Source organism: Manis pentadactyla, chromosome 2 (genome assembly GCF_030020395.1).
Source record: "Manis pentadactyla isolate mManPen7 chromosome 2, mManPen7.hap1, whole genome shotgun sequence".
Taxonomy (NCBI): domain Eukaryota; kingdom Metazoa; phylum Chordata; class Mammalia; order Pholidota; family Manidae; genus Manis; species Manis pentadactyla.
In genome coordinates this window covers 204,827,066-204,854,747 of record NC_080020.1, presented here as the reverse complement: position 1 = coordinate 204,854,747, position 27,682 = coordinate 204,827,066, and the positions used below count along the sequence as shown (strand labels likewise).

At 40.6% G+C, this 27,682-nt stretch overlaps 2 protein-coding genes and 1 long non-coding RNA gene across 9 annotated transcripts in view; 1 reads left to right on the top strand and 2 right to left on the bottom strand.

Annotated features, from left to right (window-relative positions):
* Nucleotides 1–1,511, bottom strand: part of LOC130682610 (uncharacterized) — a 38,876-nt gene extending 37,365 nt beyond the window's left edge. Inside the window, exon 1 of the long non-coding RNA XR_008995875.1 lies at nucleotides 1,016–1,511. This is a non-coding gene — a long non-coding RNA (uncharacterized LOC130682610). The remainder of the gene's footprint in view (nucleotides 1–1,015) is intronic.
* ARHGEF33 (Rho guanine nucleotide exchange factor 33) overlaps nucleotides 1–15,337 on the top strand; it is a 90,908-nt gene extending 75,571 nt beyond the window's left edge. For 2 of the 6 annotated variants that reach the window (XM_036925543.2, XM_036925542.2), the window contains exons 16-18: nucleotides 1,505–2,312; nucleotides 6,465–6,604; nucleotides 13,554–15,337. In XM_036925543.2, coding sequence (XP_036781438.2) covers nucleotides 1,505–2,312; nucleotides 6,465–6,604; nucleotides 13,554–13,683 — 1,078 coding nt within the window. In that variant the 3' untranslated portion in view covers nucleotides 13,684–15,337. Of the gene's footprint in view, nucleotides 1–1,504; nucleotides 2,313–6,464; nucleotides 6,605–11,724; nucleotides 13,085–13,553 lie in introns of those variants that run through there. The other 4 variants (XM_057497272.1, XM_057497271.1, XM_057497273.1 and 1 more) reach the window with 4 other exon arrangements.
* Nucleotides 15,338–20,855: 5,518 nt separating this feature from the next.
* SOS1 (SOS Ras/Rac guanine nucleotide exchange factor 1) overlaps nucleotides 20,856–27,682 on the bottom strand; it is a 115,341-nt gene continuing 108,514 nt past the window's right edge. For both annotated transcript variants that reach the window (XM_036925540.2, XM_036925539.2), the window contains 2 exons: nucleotides 26,641–26,759; nucleotides 20,856–25,705 (listed from right to left, as the gene is read on the bottom strand). In XM_036925540.2, coding sequence (XP_036781435.1) covers nucleotides 25,214–25,705; nucleotides 26,641–26,759 — 611 coding nt within the window. In that variant the 3' untranslated portion in view covers nucleotides 20,856–25,213. The remainder of the gene's footprint in view (nucleotides 25,706–26,640; nucleotides 26,760–27,682) is intronic.

The window sequence follows — 27,682 nt, the reverse complement described above, 5'->3', positions numbered from 1 at the left end:
AGATTATTTCAATTTTTAATCACTAGTTTTTAGAATGCCAATTGCAATCACTGGAAGGAGCAACTGATCAATAATGCAAAATGAATAGTTTCCTTTTTCTGCTCTCATCTCTTAAAACTGAGGACATTTTATCAGTCTGAGATGGAAGTGCAAATGTGGAGAGGCAAGAGGGAGAAATTCCATGTTCATTCTGAAACCTAACAGACATTAATTTTTTATAAATATAGCCCTAGATGATTTTCTTCCTATAGAGAAAAATCCTAGAAGTCCTATAGAGAGAGAACTCCACACTGAAAAAAAAAATCTCTTGGATGGACAGTAGGAGAGAGATAGGCAAGAAGTGAATATTTACTTTGTGGATCACTAAAGCTCTTACAACAATGATAAAACTATCATCTTTAAAGTACAACAAATAAAGCCCCCAGAATGAAGTCCCTAGAGATTATACCCAGCCTGAACAAGATGCCTGACATTGCATTTTGGACAAATAATCAGAAAAAAACAATCTTCCAAGTCAAAAGAAAATTTGACTCAGGTCAGTATTTCATTTTTCTATTTTTTTTCACCTCTGTTGTGTGAGACCTAATTTTCATCTTAAGATAACCAGACAAAGATACTCAGTGTTAGCATTTACATCTATATTCTTTATGCATTTTTGTGGTAGAATAAAATTTGAATAAACAAACTAGTAGAATAACCAGTTTGGTCAGTGTATGTAAAAGTAGTCCTCTCACATTTGTGGCAATTAAATTCCAAAGGAATTAGCAGACTACATACAGTCTGATGGGTATGCTATCTTAGCATCCTATGTAAATAATTCAATCTCCATGATTTAACAAAAAAACCTTCCATGAAATTGGGCATATTTAGAGTGACAGACTTTTTGGTTTTCGTGGGTAGAAGTTTGAGGCGATATACAGCATGCTTTATAGCTACAAGGAATTTGTTAGTTTTGTATTATGCAAATTTCAAACATAAACAAAAGGAAGGTGTACAGTGAAGCCCATATACCTACCCCAGTTTCAACAGTTTTCAAGATGGTACATTTACTTCATCTAGGAATTTGTTCTTAAACGTGAAGATCCATGAGTTGAACAAAGGTTGTTTTCATTATCTTGCATGACTCTGCAAGAGCAGAAAAGGTAAAGAAGAGAGATAAGAGGTACCTGGGGCCCTGACGCGTGGTGGGGGCTTCCACATGGGGAGTGATGACCGTCCGGGGCCCGCCAGCCATCCCTACGCAGGGCCTCCTTGCTCAAATGGATACTTCTGGCATCCGCTTTACTGACTGCCACTTTCACTCTCCCAACTGGGGGACCAGGGCTCGTGGGAACTCCTTAATGGGAGAAGCCTGTGGAGCATGGTAGGTAACACACGTAGGCGCCTGGGAGTGGGGGGACACAGAGAGGAACTGGTAGTTTGGGCAGGAAGCCTGTTGCTCCGGGCCTTGCAGCACGAATAAACCCCGTAAGCATCTCTTTTGTATTCTGTTTCCCCCTTAAAGACATTTGATGCCCCCAGTGAAGAAAAGCCAACAGCAAAGCCTGATGGAGAGCATGCAGCCCGGGAAGCCCTGTGACTGGGAGATGGAGGGCAGAAAGCACGAGAGGCCCGAGAGCCTCCTGGCGCCGGCGCAGTTCTGTGCGGCCGAGCAGGACGTGAAGGCGCTCGCCGGGCCCCTGCAGGCTATCCCGGAGATGGACTTCGAGCCCTCGCCCGCCGAGCCGCTGAGTAACGTGGAGCGCTCCCTGCGCGCCCCGGCCGAGCTCCTGCCCGACGCCCGCGGCTTTGTGCCGGCGGCCTACGAGGAGTTCGAGTACGGCGGTGAGATCTTCGCGCTGCCCGCGCCCTACGACGAGGAGCCGTTCCAGGCCCCGGCCCTCTTCGAGAACTGCTCGCCCGCCTCCTCCGAGTCCAGCCTGGACATCTGCTTCCTGCGGCCCGTCAGCTTCGCCCTGGAGGCCGAGCGGCCCGAGCACGCGCTGCAGCCGCTGCCCAAGAGCGCCACGTCGCCGGCGAGCAGCAGCGGCGCCTACAAGCTGGAGGCGGCGGCGCAGGCGCACGGCAAGGCCAAGCCGCTGAGCCGCTCGCTCAAGGAGTTCCCGCGCGCGCCGCCCGCCGAGGGCGTGGCCCCGCGCCTCTACAGCACGCGCAGCAGCAGCGGCGGCCGCGCGCCGCTCAAGGCCGAGCGCGCCGCGCCGCCGCACGGCCCAGCCGCCGCCGCCGCCGCCGCCGCCCGCGGCGCGCCCAGGACCTTCTTCCCCCAACAGAGGTCCCAAAGCGAAAAGCAGACCTATTTGGAAGTAAGGAGGGTAAAGTAAAACCGAACCCAAACCCACAGCCCCGGCAGCCCCGGGCCTAGATCTCCAGTGGGCAGCCTGGGCACACCGAGTTTGAGAGTTTGCCGAGGGGGCCGGAGGCCCAGCTGGGCGCTGCGGTGCTACCCCAGTTGCCTTCGAAGGCGAGCGCCAGCTCCAGTTCTGCAGCACGGGACACATGGGCATGTCGTGCAGACCTTGGCTCTTCTTAGACCTGAGCACACCATCACCCCCACTTAGAGTTCGGGGTGTTCTTTGCCTTCCTGCTAAAGCTGTGGCAGAATTGCCCTTCACTTTCAGAGCACCACACCCCAGCCCAGGCCTGTTTGTTCCCCTGCCTGTTAGGCACACCTCTTGTTTAAATGTTCAAACATTAAACACTGTGCCAGACTACTCTGCTCCCCACCCCGCACCAGACCGTTTGTGACGAGGGCGGAGGCCAGTCGCCCTATCCACTGTGGACACCCTCAAAGTTCCTGCAAAACTAAATTCACTTCTGTTCCCTTTTCTTTCGACTGGAAAAGGGTGTCCCATTACTTTGCAGATTCCAGTGGGACGGGACAACACAAAATAACCAAGGAAACATTGACTCACACCATCTTTGGCCTCCACATCAATGTGTAGTGGCTTGATGCCTAACCCACGTGTCTGCAAGACTTGGGTCATTTGAAGAGGTGTTTAAATACATATCCAGGAAAGGACTAGTAGTGTCTAAGCAAATAATTTCTCTGCATGTGATTGGAACAAAGGCAATTTCTGATTAAGCAGACTGACAGGATAGCTCTGATCTGTGCCACCGTCCTTCTGTTTAACAATATTTGAGAAGTGGTTTAGGGTTTACAGGGAAGCTCTGTAGTGGTACATCTTGAAAATGACATAGTCCAGGACTGACTTTATCTGCACTATCATTTGCATCAAGCTCTGGGTATCATTTGCTTAGGTTAGAAGGAGATTTCACAGAAATAAGGGCCCTACATCCCACCTATTCCCATTTCCAAGTGAGTGGTAACAGATTGAGTATCACTGACTCCTTTCATTCATTTATTTTTTTCATCAAACACTGAGCACTTGCCAGGCACCAGTCTCTGCTAAGTGCTAAGAGTTCAGAAATAAATAGCCCCTACTCTCTGCCCTCCAGGACCAGTGGCTTAGTGCAGAGACGAGAGACAGAAACACTAAATTATAATAAGCTGCAGGGAGCACATGGGAAGGGTATTTAAACCCTTCTGGGGGTGGTAGTGGTCAGAGAAGTCCTCTTAGAGAAGTTGAATGTCTGAATCTGATTTTTAAACTGCCTGAAAGTCAGCTAGGTGAAGAGTAGGGTAGGGGAATATGAAAAAAGGTTCATGGGCCTTTAAAAAAACAGTAGGGTAATGCTTTTCTGCTTAAAGACTTTGCCAGGTGGAAGTGATGGACATTAGGCCAGAGGAACAGGATGGGGCTTGGTCATGAACCTTGTACCTTGTACACCACCTGGACTCTAGGAATCAAAGCCTGTGCCTAGTTCCTGCAGAGGACAAAAGCACTTTAGTGTGCTCAGCTAAAGTTGCTGAGGTTCTCAGAGTTCTCAGATTTCCTTCTGGCTCTGACCTTCAATTCTGAACTTTAAAAATTTTATTAGACAAAATTTCTTAGGCAAATAAATCTTAGGCATGTGTTAAAGTTTAGAAGTTTATGAACAAGGGAACTAGAAAGAAAATAATAGTGTCAATTCAAAGAGACTCAGGATGATCAGAGATTTGCATACAAAACACTCCAACTAGTATAGTCTAAGCTGCAAAGAATACTTTCAATTCACATGTTCCTAGAAATGTCTTTTCTTTCTTAGTTGATAGGTGAGAAATTGGGAATTCAGTAATTCCCAGGCCAAAACTATCAGTCAAAAATAACAAGTAATGTATCTGCAAAGCAAACAATGGGTAAAATATTTGTGGCTGTTTATCAGACATAACAGAAAACAATAATATATTAGGGACTGTAAATCAGACATACTGGACAGTCAGTCTCATCCCCTAACAGTCTCAGACTGAGTCAGGTTAGTTCAGAAAGTGACACTAAGGAGGTGTCAAATGGAGGTCTGTTAGAAGAGGCCTTTTTTCTTTCAATTACCAGTAAAGTTTTAAGCATGTGAATTTTTTAAACTTCACATTGCTTATTTCTGTTTTTGTACTAAATTTTTCTTTCTAAAAACTCAGAAGATGTTGATTGTTGAGAATCCTAGAGAGGTGTCATGCAGAGTACAGGTGGGCAGAGGCTGTGTGTGTGTGTGTTTGTAGAAGTGGCATGTACATGTATGTATGTGTCTGTGTATATATGTACATGGGTGTGCATGTTTGTGTGAGTTTGAGGTGGGAGCAGAGTAGGATTTTTAGTTGCAAAAGATTAACCCTTCAAAAGCCCTGTCTTTAAAGGGGTCAGCTCTTTCCTACTGAGATGTGCAAAGCTCCTGCTATTGCATCTCCTCACCTATACTCTGTATCTTCCATCCCTGCCCTGCAGAGCCAGCCAAACCTAAGTCTTTAGTGTTTTTTCTCTAAGAGTGATGAAGACAGTATCCTTTAGTGCAGATAGCACCTGACTGGGTGTCAGGAGATCGGAATTCTAGTTCTGCCTCTGTTGCCAAATACTCTGTGCTTTTGGACAGTTCACCTGGCTTCTCTGTGCCTCCAGTTTTCTCACCTGTAAAAATAATACATACTTTACCCACTTCACAGGGTTGTTGTGAGGATGAGGCCAAATAAGATAGAGTCTGTGAATATGCTTTGTAAAGTCTGGAATGCAAAAAAATGCAAGATCTTATCAAGACCATGATTCCACAGAAAGATTTCCTTAAACTACTGATAGGTTTAGTTTTTAAATAATCTCGAAAAGCCCACTTCTCAAAATGTGACCCTGGGGCTCGTTGTGAATGTATTACTTGGGAGCTTGTTATAAATGAAAAGTTGGGGCCCCACCCCAGACTTTCTGAGTCAAAATCTGCATTTTAGCAAGATTCCAGGCGATTCATATAAACATTCACTGCAGATGGGCAGGTTTTCAGAATGTGCATGTGCATAAGGATTACCCAGGCCTAACTCCAGAGATTCTGATTCAGAAAGTCCTGGGGTAGGGCTCAGGGATCTACATTTCTAAATAGAGGCCCTTGTTGATCCTGTAGCCCCTGACCACACTTTGAGAAACACCACACTAAGCCATCAAAATGTTGATCTCCATGGTTTATTTATGAATTTTAGTAGAATATCAGAGAATCCCTAGATCTCCTACAACCCCAAATTAGGGTTTCAAAGTCAAACCCATATATTTCCTGGAACAAATTTATTCCCCGCGACTCATTGCTTCTCTGTCAGCAAGCAGTCCCCCATCCAGATCGTGAAACTTCCGCAGTGGTTTTTGCTTTGACTTGTTGGGTTCTCTTCCCAAATTCAAAATAAAGCAGCTATTTTTGGTGGCTTTTACATTTCAATCACATGAAAGTAAATATTTGTTCAGAAGGAATATAAATTTATATGCACATCTATTTTATTTAACACATCTCACATTTTAAAAGAAACTAGAGAGTTCACAAAACATAGAGCCTTATTTTAAATTTATTTTTACAGTCTGAATACCATGGATCAAAAATTGTAAAAACTGTATGAAAGCCATATTTGCAGGTTGAAAGTATTAGTTGACATTGCTTCTAAACAGATACGATTTTTCAAAAACACCTTCCCTCATTTATAGTTAAAATGGAGAGTTAGGAACATGAGTTTAAAACTAGTATTACCATCAGGGAACTTCCTTGTTTTATAGAAAGAAAAATCCAAAGATAGGATAAGCAAGACATTATTGGTGCCAGACTAAGTTCTCTACTCTTGAAACATTTGCTGACTTTATTTCCTGATCTTTAATTATTGTTATATCATAATCCTACTCTAGACTATTCTCCTTGATACATAGAAAATACTTCTATATTTAGCAGAAAATTACTCTCTTTAAAATCACTGATTTCTTTATTAGCCTAGGTTTGCTTTAGTGGGAATAGGGTGTCCACCAATAGTCTTCTGGGCAGGAGGGGAAAGTGACCAAGTTAAAAATTGTCCCATAGTCAGGACACATGTTAACTTTTGGAAAGAGTAAAAGAACAACCCTCTTTTGTGTTTTCAGGAGATGCACTTAGAAGACGCCACCAGATTCTGTCCCAAGGAAGAAAGAGAAAGCGAGCAGACATCTTTCAGCGATCAAAACCCCAGGCAAGACCAGAAAGGGGGCTTTCGCAGCTCCTTCCGCAAGCTCTTTAAAAAGAAGTGAGTAGCCCTTAGACAACACAGCATTGTAACTCATTTCCCTTTGGGCTAAGTCCTGAGGTTTTCACACTAATAAGTATCAAGTAGCTTGATTTCATACAACTGCTTCAAGCTCAGTTCCTGCACCCAGTAGCCACGATTCCTGCCAGGTGAAGATGTTTCTTGTTGTAATCTAGAGTAAAAACAAACTCAGCTCTGTCCACTGCCTCTTCGATCTTTTAGCCCTATGTCACTGTTACCAAAGGCATGTGTCCTGAGAGAAGTGAGCAGAGGAGGTTCCCCTGGGAAATGAGCTGGTGACAGTCAAATCCCTTGTAGGCTGGGAGGAGTGGGATCCACTGTTGGAGTTGGGTGTGACGGGTGCTCCATCACAATCTCCCCACCCGTGGAAAGTTTTCTGTGGCATCTCAGCACTTCTGCCTGTAGGGGACTAGTTATCCTGGATGCTAGTACATGTTTATTGGGACTTCTGCTAGGGATTTTTCTAGCAGAAATGATTGAATGGATTTGGCTTGGGTCCTAGTTAAAAAAATCACCTAACTGGAGTTTCCAAGCTCCATGGGAGGCACAAAAATGACTTTTTCCTTCTGTGGTCCTTTTAATTCTAAGCCCTTGTATGGAATCAAACACCAGGCATTTGGACTAGCACTTAGCAGCACTGCAGACTTAGTAGTCAAGCATGGAATGGAAGGAAGAGAGAACTGAGCATTAGCATTTGACCGTAAAAGAGTTCTCCAGTCCGGCCACTGCCTGCCCGAGAGACGGCTGTCTCTAGCCCCACTGGTCCTCAGGACTACTTCCCTCTCTCTTAAAGAGAGATTCCCTGCTACTTAGATTCTTTTGGTAAAGGAGGGTCCTGCTGTCAGTTTTAAATAGCAAGGGTTCATATTTTAGTGGATGGAAAAGTTAAACAAAGATATTATTGTTGCCTTGGGAGAATTGCTGGTAAGTGAGGAAGTGCAGGGAAATCACTTTCTCCATGAGGGTACAGGTTACTGGCTGATTTAGATCATGGTCTTGATGGAAGAATTGGAAGCAGGCCTGGAGTGAGGACTTTTTTGATGGTTTGTCTAATACTCCCACGGGGGATGCAGTACTGAGATTAGTGGGTCTCTGATTGTTGGTCCCTTCCTGCTTTTACTGGCAGAAGGGCAAGAGGAAGGCAGAACAACAGAGCTGCCATCAGACACAGCCCTGCTCCGCTAGGTCCCCTTCCAGTTTTGCTAAGTTAGCCCCATGCATGCATGCATGACTATTGCTGGATGCCCTTACTGAGGGGGTGGGGAGTTAGGAATTGTATCCCTTTCTCTAGGATCATAGATCTTCCCCGGCCCAGTGCCTACCTCTGACAGGTTTGACATGAGAGAAGAGACATGGAAGCAGACAGCTCTCCAGCCTGACCTTGGGATTTAGGCTCCTAAATCCTTCTAAGGGTTCCAAAATCCTAAGGGCACCTGCTTGAGCCTTTCTTTCTCTTTTCTTAATACCACAGTATTCCCAAAACAAATAGCCACTTTTGCCCACTGCCATTTATACAATTTATAATGACAGCCTGAAAACAATGACCCATGGATCCATCACTGGTTCCTTTACAAATTGCCGTTCATCAGAGAGATGTAAGCAACTGCTCAGCCAGCTCCCTGAGGCAGAGGGAGTGGACTTGTCCTGTGTGTATGCAGGGGCACAACTAGCAGCAATGAGTAAGCCGGAAGACCTGTCTAAGAGATGCAGCTCCTGGGAATGGGAGCTGGCTTCCTCGTGGAGGAGTAGGATTTCTTAAGTAGAAACTAGATGATAATCAGCGATGCCAGGAAAGAGACTCCTACACTGGGTGGGAGATGGACCGAGATAATCACCTGAGTCCTTTCAAGGGCTGAGATGTGCTTTATCTGTAGTTTGACTTTGTTCTGGATCAGTCTGAGTAATCACATCTTTTTAACACCTGAAGCAATTAATATGACTTTGGGACCTATAATTTTAAGGACTCTCCAATGTAGAAGACCAGGTTTTATCTTTCTGTAGTCCCCCCACCCCCAGCCCTAGGTTCAGTGCTGAAGACTTGCTGTGGATTCTTCAGATTCATGTTGGTTGATTGCTTTCAGTCCTCTTGCAGCTTTTTGGGATTCATCTTAGGGCCAAATGGATCCCCTTAGTCCCCTTATCCTTTCTCATAAACCAGTCCCAATCATATTACAGCCATCAATCCTGGCACTGCTTAGGTATTTAAAATCTGGAGAGTTATAGGAATGGAAACACAGGTGGTGCCACACAGGTGGCTGCTTCCTCCGGCAGGCTTTCTGGCTTCTTACATCTGGCATATGGCTGTGAGCGCCATCAGGTGACGCTTGCTTATCACCTTCTGTCCAGGGTGCCACAGTGAGCAATTGGAGGACTTGGCATGGGATAATGAAGCAGCTTGAGTAGCTTCTTCTTAGTGTTTTCTTCCAAGAACCATGGAAAGTTTACTCCATTGTGCTAAGGTAGAGAGGAAGGGCAGGGAAGCCCCAGCATAGCACAGAAAGGTCAATGGCTCAACTGATGAGAACACGCCCTTCTCATTAATTAAGCATTCTTTCTTGTGTGCATATACTGGGTGAGATACTTGTTTAGGAATCACTCAGAATCACCCGGCCATTATGTAGGAACTTGCACTCTGAAGTAAGGCATGTGGACAGCACAGGGAGGAACCAGAAGGAGACATTCAGCTCATTTTCCTCCTCTGTGCTGGGAGGTCAGGCTGGCAGCAAGCCCTGTGACTTGAAGAAGTGGTTAATCCTGGGTACTGGAACCATGCCAGAGCCTGGCCTCAGAGGTCCAAATGGGCCAGTGCCAAAAACGTCCCCTGTGTCACATCTGGGGCTGGCTGCCTGCCTCCCCCACAGCCCTCTGGAGGCTCATTCCTGTCTACACTGACACACTTTTTGTATCCATAGGGGCTTGTTTGGCTGGTGGCCCCACACACCCAGAATGCTGCTTCGGGATGAAGCTAGGCATGGAGCCAGATGCAGCAGAAAACCTGAGAAAGGGTTCTCTTCCCTCTGAGGCGGGGAGGGCCGAATGCTCATACCCACAAGGATTCAGAAGGGAGAGTCAAGTTGACATCATTAAAAAAAAATCCTGAAAAATGCCCAAGATATTTTGGGAAATGGATGACCCTCTGATGGTTTCTATCTCAGGCACTTTTGTCCTGGGTAGATACCAGGTCACATGTCCCTGAAGGCTGCCCAGAGTTGATCAGAATAAGACTGCATATCATAAAGTTGGAAATGTTCAGTGACTTTAAAACTTTTAAATGAGGATTCTTAAAAGCCAGGAACAGATCTAATGTGATAGGCTGATGCTGGACTGAATCCTTAACCCCCTGCCTTTGAACAAACGATTCCATTCTAGAAGGATCTATATGGAGGCTGTCAAAGACTTAAATCTAGACTATCCTGAAGTCTGAGGCTACTTCATCTTTATATATAAAGGTTGCACTTAGGGTAATACATATTCTTGGTTGAGGGTGTGGCAGAGGCGGAGAGGGTTATGTAAGGAAGTTTAGGGATAGGGAATGTAGATGCTCTCTCCTCTTATCCTCAGATTTGGGGGGAGTGGAAGACAAAGAATGTGGCTTCCAAATGATTAGTCCTCCTTCCTAACCCGCTCTCTTCCCCTTTAGCACTTTCTAACTCATGCTTCAGAGTCAATCCTTCCCAGTCATCACCCTCCTTCCAGCAATCACATCAAAACCTCTCTATTTTCTTAACCACATACAGAGAGAGCACTTCTGCAGGCCCATATATAATTGAATGCCAGTGAATAGTCTTCTTTTGGGGTCTTATCAGCTGTTTTTGCATATGCCCAGCCTCAGCTGTGGAACAGACCAGGTAACAGAAGGCAGGACTACTAATGAATCAACTGATCATTCTACCCTCACCTTCTTCTCTACTTCCTTCAAGCCTATCTCAAGTCCTCCCCCCACCCCCCATTCTTACCCACTTTGGGGTTCTCTCATTTCCCACTTATTTTCCTATTAACTTTAAAATTGAAGGAGATGGTTGAAGGCATTTTAGATTACTTAAACCTGATTTCAAGTGTTTCTCAATAGGTCTTTTGAAATCAGTCATGAAGTTAAGGGTCTCAGTGTACTAGGTTGTTTCTAGCACAAAACAAGTAAAAGAAATGATTCTAGCCAATTGGAGATTACAGTTCAAATGTAAGGGTAGCTTAGCTGCGAGGTTTAGTACCTAGAACACAGCACTCAACAAATACATGGTAAATGAATGGTCATTTGTTACCCTGTTGATTGCCAGGGCTGACTGATTTGGCTGACAGGATGGGTGTTTTCCTGCACCCTTATACTTCTCCACATGCATGTCTCCTAAACCTTTCAAGGGGAACAGTCTTTTCAGTCAGAAAACCAGCCCTTCTTAGTTAAGAGGGTTCTGCTGCACTAGATTTCAATCCCCCCCTTCTCCAGCTCCAAACAGTCTCACGGCTTATTTGTAGCAAATCTGTAGTTGTATGACCTACCCGACTTTGTTATTCTCTTTGTCTTTGTCAGGTGAATGAATGAAAGTTAGCAACAGGTCTGTTCTCTATCAAAACTTGGGTGGCTGTGTGTCAGGATGTACTGGCAGCTCCTGCAGCCTAATGAGCAAGTGCCTGTCTGTCCCTTTAGCTGCCCTGCAGTCAGCCAGAATGGCCCCAGAAGCTCAAAAGCCTTTTCTGTTTTATAGAGAAAGGGAATAAAAGCAAATACACTGGCCCTTTCTCCTGTATTTTGCAGGTCATTTCCAGCAATTTAGATATACATTACATCAGAGCTTAAGAGCCACACTTAGGAACAGCCCAAATGTCAAAGTGGCTACATACCATGTGAGCATTATAAAGAGATCAGGTAAAATTATCTTTAAAAGGATGAAAATGAGCTTTTGGTCATGGCTACAATAGAATGCTGGATTTTGAAAAGGATTAGCAAATTAGCCATTAGTAAATTAATAGTTAATAGCAAGAAATGCAGAGAAATTCACACATCTGGAGATGGCTTGCGAGAAGAGCAGTTAAAAAAGAAAAAAAACTAAGCTGAGTTTGTGGATTTTGAAAACTAGACAGGGCGATTTTGGCATTTGTTTCAGAAATGGGAACGCAACTGGTGAAGATTTCTGTGGTCCTTGGGGCTGGTGGTGACATCAAAGCTTTCCCATTTCCAGGTAAACACTAAACAGTTGCATGTTGGAACCATCAAAGTATGACACTGGGTTTTGGAGAGATCAGATATAGCTAAATGGGGAAATGTGAGGTAAATATTTCAAGTTTTGACTAATGACTTCTGAGGAGAAACTGCCATGTTGGGGAACAACTCAGAGGAAATACCAGCCAAGATTCATATTTTGCTTCCTACTTCCTGCCTACAAAACTATAGGCATTCCTAGCCTTCTGGATAACAGAAGACATGGGGAAAGAGTGGAAAGGGCAAAAATATAACTTCCTAACATTTTGGGCACAACTTGTAGTAATCAGGGATGATCTGAGGTGGTGGTAGGTGGGAATTCTGAGAGCTGAGATAAGGCCTGGAGTTTTAGGGTGGGACATGTGGAGGCTGTTTCAAGGGCAAGTGATGAGGGGGCCTCTGAAAAGGAAAGGCACTTTCACCCCACCCAGATACCATCTTATTTGATGAGTACCCACATATACTGGGGTAGAGAGAGGAAATAGTCTTCCCCTATGCCCTGCACTATAGTGGAAAGTGTTCCTTACTGACAAGAAGTAGCAAGGATGGTGGCCAGCTATGGCTTCATCTGTGATCCCAGTCCCAAGGTGAAAAGTCAGACAAATCAGTCAATCCATCAGGTTTCCAGACGTCAGGATTTCAGGCTTTGTGTGGGTTCATCTTCTTTCCCTGAATAATATAAAGAGATGTTTGAATTCTGCCCAATTAGTTCAGTAGATGATAGAGTCGTAATTAACTTATCTAATAACAACGATGAGGATTTATAGCATACCAATGATAGTGAAAAACGTATTCTTCCTTTGTGGATAGTGGAAGCTCTGCCTCAGCATATGGAGAACTTGCTCAGTTGTATAGGAGCTTGGGACAAAGAACTTCATGTCAAACATCACATGCATACATCCTGCATGAGGTCTTTTGATACTGGTTCTTAGTCACTGGGCTAGTTTTTTCCATTGTATGCTCAGAGTTTAAACTAGCCAAAGAGCCCTAGCCTAGCTTATCAGAGGTTATTTCCAGAAAGCCTCCTCCCTTCAGGGACTTCTGACATGAACAAACTGGAGAAGGTGCAGAGCTGGAATGGATTACCCAACTGGCTTAACAAGATAAAGGAAGAATGCACCCTCACCTGGGGACTCAATTGAACTGATTTGGGTTGTTGACTATTGATTGGGTTTGGTCTCCTTTGTGGTGGTTGAGATTATAGAATCTCCTCAATATGATAACTGTACTAATTTCTGCATTCTACCAAATGTAGCAAATATGTGTGGTTGGCTTCAATAAATCTTTCATTTAAAAAATGAAAACAAGCAAAAGTAAGAGTTTGTAATGTAATGCCCAAATTCAGTAAAGGCCCTTGATAACCTTGGTAGAGAACAATTCCATTCATTTTTAACTTAAGGGCCTTGGTAATTTGTGGAGTAGTTACTTGGGTGAATCAAAAATAGGATTTCTTGAATTTTCTGTCCTTTTATTCCCCTTTTACAGTGTTATTTCACAAAATCTTACACTGACATACACAACTGTCCCCATAAAGCACTTAGAAAGGTATTCTCTTTATGTTGGTACAAATCTTAGTTACACATGTCCTGAACCATGACATTCAGGGGAAATGAAAATTATTCCAGATCTAGGAGGCAACTGTTTTACAAATGCAAAACAATTTGGATAGGTAAAATATTTGAAAACAATTAAAACCAAATCAACCTGTACTTTATCTGTGTGCTGAGATTTTAGGTCCAGTGGATCAGAATACAGGGAAAAAACTAATGAGAATCCCTCAATGGATCCTTCACCCACCAAACAAGATTTCTTCCGAAACCGACTTGCTCTTGCAAATGACCTTGACCAAGGAACAGCTGTGTAAAACACACTTAAAGTTGTATTGTCAAGTGGTAAGGTGAGGATGAAAAGCTTGTATATATCTGTGTAGGAATATATATATTGATGTATAAATCCCTGAGGAAAACTAATATAAATACTTACATATGAAATTAAATCAACATACAAGACATTGAAGAGATGAAGATTAGTCTATGCTTAAGAGCTGGCTTTTGAACCTCAACACTTGGGAAGAGGGAAATGAAGACTTTTCACAGCATTACAGAAAAACACAAATTTGGAGGAAAATAAACCTTCATAAGAACAAACATTCCTACCTTGAAGTCATTCCCCCAGTATAATAGCCCCAGTATAATATTGAGCATGTAATATGGATGTGAATTTTATGCTTCCTAGGCATTTAGCTTATTAATTCATCCCGGTGTTCTTAGACTAACACTATGTTAGAGGCCAGTTTTGTCCTGCCATGTGTCTTCCCCAAACCCCAAGGCCATACCTAACGTCCCTTACAGCAAAAGATCAATTAATAGAACTGTATGTTACAAGTAGCAAATCTGAATTGTAGAGAATTTGTCCTCAAACCACGATAGAGAAGGTTCAAAGCTTAGACACATTGATCTTCAGCCAGGAAAAGAACCCTAAGAGTAGTAGTTCTCTTCTTGTTGTATGGTTCTGAAAATCAGTACAGGGAACACTAATTGCTCTCAAACCTGGGGCCCAAAGAACCTTTCCCTCATGTAGGTTGTGCTGTAGATGGGAACAGTTCAGAGTCTGTGTTTTACTGAGTACTCCGTATTCAAAGGTCCATTAGGGATCCTGAGTGTCACATACACTCATGACCAGATAGACTGGGAAGAAAAGCGCTGATTTCAGTACATCCTCTTACAAAGGAATTCTTGAATCTGGGAAGAAGGTGGCAACATCAGTGCTTTAACCTCAACATAGGGGTTGCTACAGGTACCAGGTCAGAATGAAACCTTAGGTCTGGCAGTACCTTATTCCATTTTATAGAATTAAATTGTAAAGGAAGTTCTTACAGCTCAGAGAGAGCTATCACTGAAATAAGGCTTACCTGGCTCTGAGGTAATAGAATGTGCTCTGTTTCCATGTGTCTATCTCCCACATGGTCTGTATTCTTAACATGCCCGAAATACCAGAATCATAACAGAAAAAAATCAGGTTTTAACAATTTGTCTCTATTGCCAGGCAGTTATCTGTAATACATTAGGAGCATTTAAGTGCTGTTCATCAAAATCTTGGTATTCAAACTGACTTCTTCAGAGGCCATTCCTCTAGTAATGCATTGTTTGATAAATCAGGGGAAGTTGCACTTTAAGTGTTACCAGTTTTCTTCTATTTCTCCGGTGACTAGGATCTCATCCAGTAGCATTCTGAACAGTAAGTGATCTTGAACACTTAGGGGATAGCTGCCAAATTTCTAGTTTCCCACACTGAAGCTTAAGCTTCTCCTTTTCCTGAGATTAATGAATTAATGAAACATTAGATTTCTGTTCTCAGGCTAAAGAAGTTTTGGGGGCAGTACTTGAAAGCACAATGCCAAATTGGACATGTAAAGTGAAAAAGAAGTCACAATCTCTTAAATAAAATGTAAAAAACAAGAAAGCTTATTTCTCTTACATTGTTTATCTTAAAAATGATCAATTACTGGGAAGGTATCACATACCTCCCAAATGTTCATTTTGGTAACATCCTTTGAAAAATCTTGATGCTGTGTCTGTAGCACAACTCAGTTTAGTTATATTTTATGAAACTAGCTTATAAAGCTACTAATAATTAATGCTGCTACTCTCAGGGTCTCCATCACATGGTATCTGCATTTTTGTGGTAGCGTTCTAACTGCCCTCAAGTATTCTCTGCCCCCATCCATCCAACATGTCTTTTACACATCACTATATCACTATTCCAAAATGTTGCTTTGTGTGAAACTCTTTGTTATTTGTCTACAGTCAAATTCCAAATTCCTTGACTTGACATTCAAGGCTCTCTCTTTCTCTCCAGTGTGTGGTTCCAAGGTTTCTCTCTGGCTACCGTCTCCTACTTTGCAGTCCTGGTGAACCACCATACCTCAACCAAACTGGGCTTTTATTGTTTCCTGGAGAGCTCAGGCTCACTCTTGCTTCATGTCTTTTCTCTAGCCTCCTTCCTACCTGCTAATCTTTAAGACCCAGTTTAAGCCCCCTCATCATTCTGTGACCCCTTGTGGTGTAACTTGTCTATCTCCTGATGTATTTGTCTTGTCTTTCCAATGAGAAAGTAAGTCTGCTCAAGGGCAGAAGCTATGCCATATCTTTTTAAATTCCTTTCCACCTCCAGAAGAGTACATAGAAGGCTACAGAAAATAATTTCTACTCATAATTTGACAAGGAGCTTCAGGATTGTCACTGTATCTCCCAGCCTTTCATTTTTTAAAGAAACCCATCAGTCACAAAGGAAACACAGTTGTCTTCAGGAGCAGTTAAAAGCACCACTGCCATTTTCACAGCATCTAGCATTAGAAAACATATCTCCATTAAAAAAAAAAGTTTGCAACTCCTCTGTGTTGTGTCCTGGCTCATTTCATAATCTTTTTAGGTAGTAGTATGAATTGTCTGGAAATATAGGACCTTTAATGCTATAATGTAATGTTGAACTGGGGATAAAGTCAAGGTGGGAAGAACTTGGCAGTTGCTACATCTATGATCTCCAGACCTCTGGAGAAGTACAGTTTGCATAGGAGACCATAGCTGTCTTCAGAAAGTGTTTGAAAAGCAGAAAGAAGCACTCCACCAAAAGATGAAGTGGTTTCGCACAGGCTGGCGGGTGGTAACAGGTCCCTTCTGCTGCCTTGTGGAGTCTGTATACAAGCTCAAGCAAGGTTTGACCTGCTTCCCTTATTCCAGAACTGGGGCCTTGGAGAAGCATGGATTTGTGGACTAACACTCTAGGATTCTCTGCAGTGGGTTATTTCATCATATGACAAGTTTAAACCAGTTGGGGCTTGAAATGAGAATGTTTCTTGCTTGTTCCGGGAAAACCCTTTGAAGAATTTTCTATAGCACCTCATAAGTCATTCTTTCACCACCTTCAGGTCTTTACAATATGCTACTCACTCCATGAGGGCACTTGTAAAAATGGATATTTCTGGATACTATTTCAGTCCCACTTTATTGGAATATTTGGGAGTGGGGCCAAGGTACCGGTACCTGCATTTTAAATGCATTCAGGTTCTTCCTTCCACTGAAATTTTAGAACCACTACCTCTTAGTAGACCAATAAATTGAATGATCTGGTATGTGAACTTCAACAGTCAGATTCCACATGTAGATTAGGACAGCATAAAGAATCGATTCTACTTACCTTCTAGTATGGAAAGCTGATAGTTCATTGAAACCCAAATGAATCTTCTGAGTTCTTAAATTTACTATGTGTGAACTTTACTGTCATATACAGTAAGATTTTGATTAAAAATATACATATACACATGACCAGTATTCTTTATAATAAACCATAAAATTGTGTATTCCAGATACTTGCATGCACTTAGAAAAATGATGAGTGTTTTAATTGTTGTATTAATAAAACTAAGTCTAGTTTTCATGCTAAACTTTCTCTTAAAACATTACCATTAATAATTTACTTCCTGGGCTTAAAACACTAATGCTTTTGGAAAACTTGTGATTCTCATATCCTGATTTAACTTAAAAGTGTGGGTGCAGCACCCTCAGTGTCTGAGCATCTTAATGTTTATGGTATACAGGCCTGTGAGTCCCACATGGAGACAAGGTTGAAGGGAAAGGAAGGGTGAGATACAGTTTTTCAAAAGGAGAAATGGGTTAAAAAAAAGGTTGAGAAAACTGATGGAGACCTATATATTTTAAGGAAAAAAACAGAAATTGATGTGTTAAGCAAAAAGAAAACATTAGACCTAAGTTTAAACATATAAGAATGAAAGGATATGATTTAAGGACTGCTGAAAATATTGTTTTGAGGTGATCACTCAAAATAGTTAAGATTTTTGTATGCAGACCAAATAACTTGTTTTCCAAAATTTACTGCTGTTTTTCAAGAGCATACTGCATAATCTTTGATAAATCATCTAAAGTTGTTCCTTATCTATAGAGATAGTTTTATTCCTTCTTGCCTCATTACCTGCAGAGATAGTAGCATTAAATGAACTTAATTCTTAGCAGGAAAACTGTTTCTTCCTTATGTATATAAATCTCTTCATATTAAAATAATGGGATCTGCTGTAAAGGACTGTTGCTGGATACCTTCTAAGTGCGTTGTTTTCACTATGCACTAGATCGAAGCCCCTCTCATTATTACATTTTCAACTCGTGCAAACCTTTCAACACACTCTTTTTCCCACTTTTTTAAGCAAAAGAAAGCTCTTGACTGTTGTAGCAGTGCCTCAATTCTCTGCTTCCTTTGATAATAAAACTTGAAAGAGAAAACTTCTCCTCTCATCCCACTTCTAAACTCACTAGTTTAAAAACCACTCCCCTGAACTGCTCGTGGCAAGATCCTCAGTGGCTCCCCATGCTAAATGAGTGGTCCAGTCTCAGCTGTCTTACTCTCCCTACCAAATAGCATCTGAGATGCTGATCACCTCCTCTTTTTGAGATACTCTCTTACCGAGGCCTCAGACATAGGCGCCTGGCTTTCATCTCTCTTCAAGAAAGTTCCTTCTTGGTCTACTTGCTCGTTCCTCCTTTCTCCTCCCCATTAATGTTAGCGTGCCCCAGGGCCCTCCTCTGCTTAGATACCTTCTTCTGATCTGTACTTGCTTCTTTGGTGAGCTTACGAAGTTTGCTAGCTTTAAAATATGATTTTTTATGAAAGTGACTCCCAAGCTCCAGACTCCCATCTCAAGTGCCTCCTTGACATCTCTCAGATGTCTAAGGTATTTACTGAACTCAACATCTCCAAGTCTGCTTCAATCATATTTTCTCCAACTCAGTTAATGGTAACTTTGTCCTTCCAGTTGCTCAGGCCAAAAACCTTTAAGTCATCCTTGACAATTCTATTTCTTACACCCAACATCTAGTCTATCAGCAAATTGGCTGTCTTCCAAATACATCTAGACTCTGACCTCACTGTGCTGCTCCCACTATCACCCTGGCCCCCCCATGCCTTCTCTTGTGCTAGCCTCTGTGCCACTCTGAACCCCTGGCTGGGAGCCTCTCTACAGCTGCACTTAATCCCTAGCTGTTCTCAGTTTGACAGCCGGCAGCATCTTGTTAAGATGTAAATCAGACGACGTCATTCCTCTGCTCAAACTCTCTAAGGGCTCTATTTCTCTCAAACAGAAACCAAGTCATTCCTCTCCAGACACAAGTCGCCTTGCTGTTCCTGATATATCCAAGTATGCATCTGCCTCTGGGCTTTTGAATCAGCTGTTCCCTGTGACTTGACAGATTCCTTTCCCAGATACTTGCACGTCTCATTCGTTCACCTTCTTCAGGTCTTTGCTCATGTCACCTCCATGAGGCTGACTATCCCATTTAAATTTCACCTCCTCTGTCCTCTACATTCCCAGTCACCTTTTTCTGCTTTTGTTCACAGCAGTTACAACATTCTAACACATACCTACTTTCCTATTACTAATTGTCTGTCCTCACTAGATTATTAAGTCTGATGATGATAAAGATTTTTGCCCATTTTGTACATTGCTATACATATTAGTTGATTGTTGAATAGTCAGATGGGACCTTATCAAATGCTTATAAGTAAGGTCACTCAAAACCTTAAAAATTTAAGTGACAGTAAACATCAAAGGAAGAACCCAGTTTTGGGGACTTCAATATGAACCATCAACCTCTTAAAAGGTATTGAAGAATAGGCAAACTTTGAAAACATATCCCTCATAAATATTAGTTCCATTTATTAAATACATAGTCTGTGAGACATTGACTTTCCACGTTACCTTTAAACGTCATGATAGTCCCAAATAGTAGCTTCATTAACCTCAGGTATTGATGAGGAACAGACTCAGATGATTTAAGTTCTTCAGTCACACATTTAGTAAGAGTGGTTAACCAGAATGTGAACGCAGACATGTATGGTTCCAAAGTGCCTGCTTATTTTACTCTATGACAGGGATTCTTCCTTTTCTTGTTGAGTCATGAAGGTAGAGAAACTAGCTTCTAAAAATGGGCTGTAGTTTTTCCTTGAGTCAATTGAGAATAGAGTCTGAAAATGCTTTTTTGGAAATATCTCTACCAAAGTCCTCCTTGCCTCTGGAAGCCATGTGCATCTATCTGCAGAGAGACAGGCTCAGCTGTGGGCTGTACCTTAGAGATGTGAGCACCCCGAATCTGTGATGCACTAACATGATTAAAATGAGTAAAAAAGCAAATCCCTGGTTAAAATAAAAAATTAGTGACATTTCAAAATCAAAATCAGGTTTAATATCAATATTGTTATTTCCCTATAGTTATTAAATTGGTTACCTACAATATACTCAATAATACATTCTTCAATGTCACAGTAGCCTACTAATGGAATTTTTACAAACTGATGATTTTGCCTTTAAGCCAGGGCGGGGAGGTGGGAACACCAATACATCTTAGCTTCCTGAAAGCAGTCCCCCAAATACCAGGCAGTAAAGTTGAATCAGTAGTCTCACTCACCAACTGCCATCTCACAATTCCAGGCCTCACTTACTTCAGTTTTTAAATAAGGGTATTGGATCCCTAAGGATTCATAAAATTTTACTTTCTGTAGTTCACCACAAATGACCTCATATTTAGTGTACAACCACTTACTGTATCTTTTCACGCCAAACCTAGCAAGAATTGCTAATGTCAGGCTGTCGCATTCCAGCAGATCTTAGCAAAACTTCCCTGTCAAGAAACTGTGATAACTTAAAACTTTTAAAACTTAAAATTGTGGTATCTTAAAACTTAAAGCTTTGTGAGGAATACAAATGCCTCAGCTCTCGGAAATTTCATGCAGTTGACACCCAAGGTCACTGAAGTACTAATTTTAATCCCAAGGGCCTCCCACTCACTATAATCATAGGGATTGATACAGAAGGAAATCCTGAACTTCTTTTATATTATACAGAAAAAGAGCCTTCAAAGCAATATCATGATAAAAAGCAAGCTTTTTATATGGAAAGTATGAGCTAAAATGAGACTCACTAATAATATGAAAAATATTGCCCTTTAAAATAAATACATGCAGAAACAATACACTTGTGAGCTATGTAAGGCATTTTTATTTTTCGGTTTATCTTACTAATGCCAGAAAAATAACAGCCATTATTTTCACTTTAAATGCAAACTAAATACTGCTGCACACAGAGTACAAAGATTTCCTATGAACATGGTTAGGTACAAAGGCCATATTAGATGTATAGAACGCACTTTGTTTTTACATCAAAGTAAGACTGACAGAGCAATTTATTTTTGACAATTGTTTTAACAAATAACATGCTACCAAAGGCAAATACACATATATATACACAAACATTTCAACTAAAATTACACGTCACTTCGACAAACAAAGGGTTCTTCTCTGGTGGGCTTCACCAGATTTGCACCCCAAGGTCCCCTGCCCTGATCCCGCCCCCAAATGCTGACTTGATCTGAAGAAAAAAATTAGAGATGTTCTTAATTAAAGGCACATTTGGTAGCTACTGAAAGTGGCATGCATCTGGCACAGGTGCGCTCTCCTAAAGCCACATGTGACCTCCATTGGTTATGTGTCTTGTTTGAGTAGTAGCCCAGTGTGATCCACTGGTAGCTAACCTGCTTTATAATTTTGCAGCAATTGGCTACTTAATACGCTATTTTCATTAAAGGCAAAAGGGAAATTTGCTCACAGTCGACAGAAAATGCACTTTAAGGTGTCAAAAATGGAAAATAAGGCATGACATTTACAAAACAAGTTATAAGTGCTTTTGTTGTTTAGATTTATCAGTCTTCATGCTTAACTACAGCTCAAAATATTTCATTGCCTCAAGTATAAGGGATTACAAAATTATTTTATAAGTTAGTAATGAGATGTTTTAAAGGAAAAATATTGAATAAACTAAGTCATCAATTTCCCCTATAATTTTACTGCATAACTTATCCAAACTGATAGCAACATTGTGATGTTTATTCTACTGGTAAAGATTAATGTGCAACACAACAGGACCTATACTTGTACAGCAGTCAATAAAGGTTAAAAAAACAAGTGAATCTACCCATGGCAGCAGAATACTAAAAAATAAATGGTTCAATTTGTTTCTTTCTAAATCTGGGAGAATAAAAAGGTTTTCCTCAGTATGTACAACAGGAATAAATTGGGACACCTCTCCCTCCACTCTGTTTGTTTCGCTGAGCCACTTAAAACTCTGAATTCAATCTTTTATTAAAGGACAAAGATGAAATACATGACTAAAGTAAGGCAAACTCGAGAATTAAGACACGATCATGACCAAAGATACCAACTAATTTTTGGGTTCCATGATTTTTGACTTAAGAAAAACCCCATTTAGGGAGAATTTAAAAACATAATATAGCCTCCAACTGAAATAGTACTTGTTCAGTACACTGTTCTGTTGATTGTTGTATAGTTAGTGCGGCATGCTCCTTGCTGAGTTAGACCCATTAACACATACTTGAGTTGTAGAGCATAGTAACCTGGTATGAAATACATAATTTGATACCCAAACTTTAATTAGGCAAACTTTCAATGTTTGTCTAGTTCCTGTTAATTTGTACTCTTCTAATATACATTTGGATGACTTGGAAGAGTAAATAACCTGCCTTTCAATAAATTTAGACACGTATTTATCTGTTCCTGTTTTAAAAGTGCTTAGATTGAAAGCATTTCGGTTATACCCTTTCTACTATATTGGTTACCAGCCCACTTAGGTAAATTCAACCTTGAAAACATTTTCTTTTGTGACCCAAAATAATGAAACATCTAAGAACACTTCCATTTCTAAAAGAAATGTTTCACATTTTGGAATGTGGTTTAGAAAAAGTCATACTGCATTAACTGTCTTATAATGCCTGGATTCTTTCAAAAGCAGAATTTTGTGGTGATGCATTTGTCTTCTCAGCCACTTCTTGTCCCTGATTAAGTATATTTTATACAAAGAATAAATTTGTCAGCTGTTTCATGTGAAGAAAGCACTAATATAGTTTTCTCACCTTCATTTAAGAGCATCCAATTGGAATTTTTCTAATCACTTACCACTGCAGAAACTTTTTTTAACCCATGTCATTCTACTCAAATGTTTCAGAATAAAAATACCCTCTATCCACAGTGCATATAAAGCTGATGCACAGTGGTCTAGAACCACTGGGGTAGAAGAATGGTTTCCTTTAGGAGAAATATGATTAGAACTCCCAAGTTTTGAGTTTTTCCTCTTTATACATCAGGCAGGTGGAAAAGCCTTACTGAAGGCTAACACACTTGCCAGAGAGACGCTGAATGGGCTATAATGTGACTTTTCTCAGGTTCTTATTTGGAGTGCAGATGGGTTAATTAAAAAAGAAGTGATCAATAAGACATATAAGTGAAATTCTAGGGAAAATGAGGCTGGTCTAAAAAAATCTTGGGAGATTCTGGAATGTGTATTCTGATTAACTGTAGCAGCACTAGTAGGCTTTCATACTTGTTGAATGAATGGTCTTAAGGACACCTGTATACAAGAATGGATCTGAAGTTAATTTGGGGGAGACTTTCTAAAGGAGACATTTTACAAAGAGAAAAATGGCTACCATTATACAAAAAAGATCAAACTTAAATAAATAAGGATATGACAGGATGGATTGCTTAATGATGATGCAATCAAAACTCTGGTCTTAAAGGACTACATAGTGTACTATTGTGATGTACATTTAATGCTCTAATAAATATCACAGGACATTATTAAAGTACTATGTTTTCACCATGATGCAGTACTTCTAAATATGTCTCTAATGACATGGTTAACAGAATTGCTGAAATGTTGCTTCATTATTCAGAAGACACATGCAGACACTGATGAACTGATGACTCTCTTAAGGATTGAAATCTGCACATTTAATAGACATTTTAGTGGAGATAATAAAACTTTTCCTCTTCAACAAGTTGCATGCATTTTAGTCACAGTATTAGACTCAGGAGATCAGTACATAGGTGTAATGAATAATTATATTATGGTACTAATGATGTAGGTGATGTTCTATTATGAATAGTTCTGTTAGAGCAAAGACTTCAAGCAAGGCACAATGTTTAATATAAACTTGAACCAACTGTATACATGTTGCCTAGGAAACTGAAAACTTAACATAAGTTCTGCTTAAAAGATACCCATCCTATTCTAACCAAATATTTCCCTATATGCCAAACTGCAACTTTAGATTATTCTTTAAGGTGAATACATACATCCACAACTAGAAACCAAGGCGTACCACAATACGTGCTTTTATGCTTTGTGTGTGTGTGTGTGTATGTATGTTTCAACTGAAAGAAATAAGAATCAACCATTTTCTCCATATAATAATTTAATATTTTCCAGCCAAACAAAGTATTTGTATCTTTATTCAATTAAATTAAAACAGACCTGCCAGGTTTATTATAACATTCACTATATACACATGATTTAGGCAATGCAAGGTAATTCTAGATATGCTGATTACTCAATTATCAGTAAAACACGAATGCTCCTTTTCACACTGGGTGACTGCATTTCTATAGGATGGTTAGAGGGACAGCTAAGAGCCAGGACATAGATTACCAGTAAACTTTTGTGGGAGAAGGGTGGGGGGAAATGACAATCTAGAATAGGTTAACAGTCTCCTAAATGTAAATCATATACTTGACAGTTACATTAAAAAAAAAAGTTGTCATGTTAATGACACAAAACTTCTCGTTTGAAGGCAACACCACCATGTTTTGTTTGTGTAGGGAGGGTGGGTGGGGAACGCTATTAAAATTGATATAATTATTCTTAAAAAAAAAAAAAAGTACCTCTTTGGTGAAGCCTCGGTACCCACTCAGTTCACTGTAGTAATGTGTAAACAGGACCAAAGCACAGTGCTGGGCCTTTATTCCAACAATGGCAGGTGCCACAGCCTTTCCTCATGGTCCTTTGAATGATTTTTAAGAAAATATTCTGAAGTAGGACGAGTAAAAGCAAAGGAAAACAAAGGAGGACATGAAGATCCCTGTTAAAGATTTCTTTTTAAAAAGTGCATAATAATTTGAATTATAAAAACTGTCATCATATGGGTCTGCTGGACACTAGACTGTGTTTTCCATCCCTTTAATGATAAACATCATTTCACAAAAAGAAGACTCCTGCCTATCGGCTGGAAAAAGTACTTCTACTTGATTTTCAGGTGCAATCAGTTGTCCAATTCCTCTAGATCAGTCTTTCCATATTCTAAATACCATTTTCATTTTATAATCATGTCTAAGTTAAAATTCATTGTCTTATACTGCATCTTGAAGTAGAGTCGTTAGTGTTTGGAGTTATCACTGTAACTCCTCAGTGCTGGCACCATCAGTGCCTCCATTGCCAGCAATGGATTTGGGGCTGGAAAGTGTACACCCCAGAACAGAGGAACTCAGGAAGAATGAGCATTCTCCAACAGCGGTGGCCCGTCTCTGTGCATGCATGGGTGTGTGGGCTCCCTTTTATATGTTTTTGGAGGGAGTTTAGGGATATGCTGAGAAGTGCTTTGTCGTGGAGGAACAGGTGGCCCAGCAATACAATGAAGGTCCACTTCTTGTGTTAATGGTGGTGATGGCAGATGCCTTCTCGTGCCATGAGGAGAAGGTGTTTGAGGAGGTGGTGGTGTAAAAGAGGAAGGGCTATTTGGGAAGAAGGCATTGCCATGATCACTTTTTTTGCCCAAAGGGGGAGGTTGGAGATGTAGTGGTGAGCTTGAGAAAACATCAGGTGTCCTCACAGGTTCTCGTGGTGGTAATAAGGGAGGGCTTTCAGGAGGGTCTGATAGAGAGGTCCGGTCTGATATCGAGTATCGTGGTGAGTATGCTTTTGATGTGGGTTGCCTAGGAGGAATTGCTGGGGGGCTGTCCAAATGCTTAGACATAATCTAACACAAATGAAAAAAAGAATAAAGCACATGATTATTAGTAATTTACATAGTACCATAAATATATTAAGAATTAAGTTGGGGTTTTCAAACATGCTATTGGAAGAACCCTTGGTGTGGATCAGGGAGTACTGCTGCATGTTTTAAATGGGAGGTTATGCTAATTCATTAAACTTTTTCTCACTATTAAGTTTTTAGTTTGTTTTTCTCAAAATTTTGTTATTTGCTACTGCCTACCTATCAGTCTAGTATAAGATCATCTCTGATTTAACATTACTTGTTTATCTTACAATTTTAAACTTAATATATTAACATTTCATGATGTTCTGGCAAAGTGTGTGTCTTGACTTGTCCAAGTTCTCTGCCCTGTGCACACTTTGAGAACCACTGAATCAAGTTAACAGTTGGCAAAGTTAGAAATACAAACAACCAGAAAAAATAGCTATTATGAGCCTTTAAGGTATCTTCCAACCTGGAATTTTCATGAAAATCCCATTTAAAAGCATGTCAGATTCCCTATTAAGGCCTCAGATAGGTAATGTTTAACATATGCTAAAATACAGTTCCACTTAAAATGTGCTTTCATATAAAAGCTTCAGACCTCTTTCCTTTCCTTCTTTCTCTCTCTATGGTTTTAAAGAACTGCTTGAGACTACATTACTCTAACTTTATAGATCAAATTAATTTTCTTCTTGACAGTATGAGTCATTTAGACTTACAAGGGTTTTGAAAACATACCAGAAAAACTACTTTCAGAAGAAAGGAAATAAACGTTGCTGCATAGTAAATCCATATTTAATCTCATTAGATTCTGTTAAGCCCAAATATTCTGAAGTGTTAACCTAATCAAGTGAGAACTAAACTAAACACAAACAACTGATTATAGTGTAACTATAATAATTCCACTTTCCAGATAACAAGATTTTCTACTTTACCTTAGATGGCGAAGATTCCGCTGGGGCAGATTCTGGTCGTCTTCGTGGAGGAACAGGAGGGGGGACAGGCACTTCATCAGTGCCCTTGCTTAAACTTATAGATGAAACTGAAGCAGATCCTGTAGGATGTTAAATTTTTTAAAAAGTTCACAGGAATTTTATTTCACCTATTAATCCTGAAAAGGTTAGCTGGAAACTGCTTATATTTATTAAAAGAAATGTATAGAAGTACCAAAAGCAGTTCAGTAGACCAATATCTAAGTATTTTCTTTATTAAAGCAAAATGCTATAAAAGCATGCAGAAATTTCTCAGCAGAATTTTCAGAAAAAAAGCTGCCTAAGATATTCTGTTATTTTGCTTCTTGAACAAAATAACATTCCCACTGTTAATCTACTATTGGAATTTTTTATTTGGGTGGGATTCTCAGATTTCTGACAAATATAGCAAACTATTAACCTTTAGGATGGTAATTTTTGTTAAGCTTTTGTGATGGGCTCATTTTTTTCTCTCAATTTATTAGTATAGAATTTCCCTACCCTTACTGGATAGTCCTTCTTAAGACAGCCTGATCTTAGCCACTCTCCCAGTGTCTCTCCCCTAGAAATTCTCTCAAGGGATGCAGGGGAGAGAATCTAGTGTCTGGGAATGGGAGTGGGGGTGTTGGGTCTCCTCGTTTTGCTTAGGTATAGGTTTTCCTTGGCAGGTAAGCAAACTCAGGCTTATAATATTCTAATCCAAATATCTTAGTTGTGATGGAGCTATTTAAGATGACTGAGGCAGTCTGATAATAAACACAGAAATTACACTAAAATCTAGTAACCTTGATTTAAGAATAAATTGATGAACTGACACAAAAAGGTAAGTAAAGCTTCTAACTGGAACTTATCTTACAGACATTTATGATGACAAGAGCATAATATAGGCATATAAATAATTACACTTTGAAAGACAACATTTATGTAAGTTGTGAGTTTATGAACATTATAAAAAAAGATATGAAAAAATACTTAAACGATCATTGAAAATTATCCTTGGCAGGTT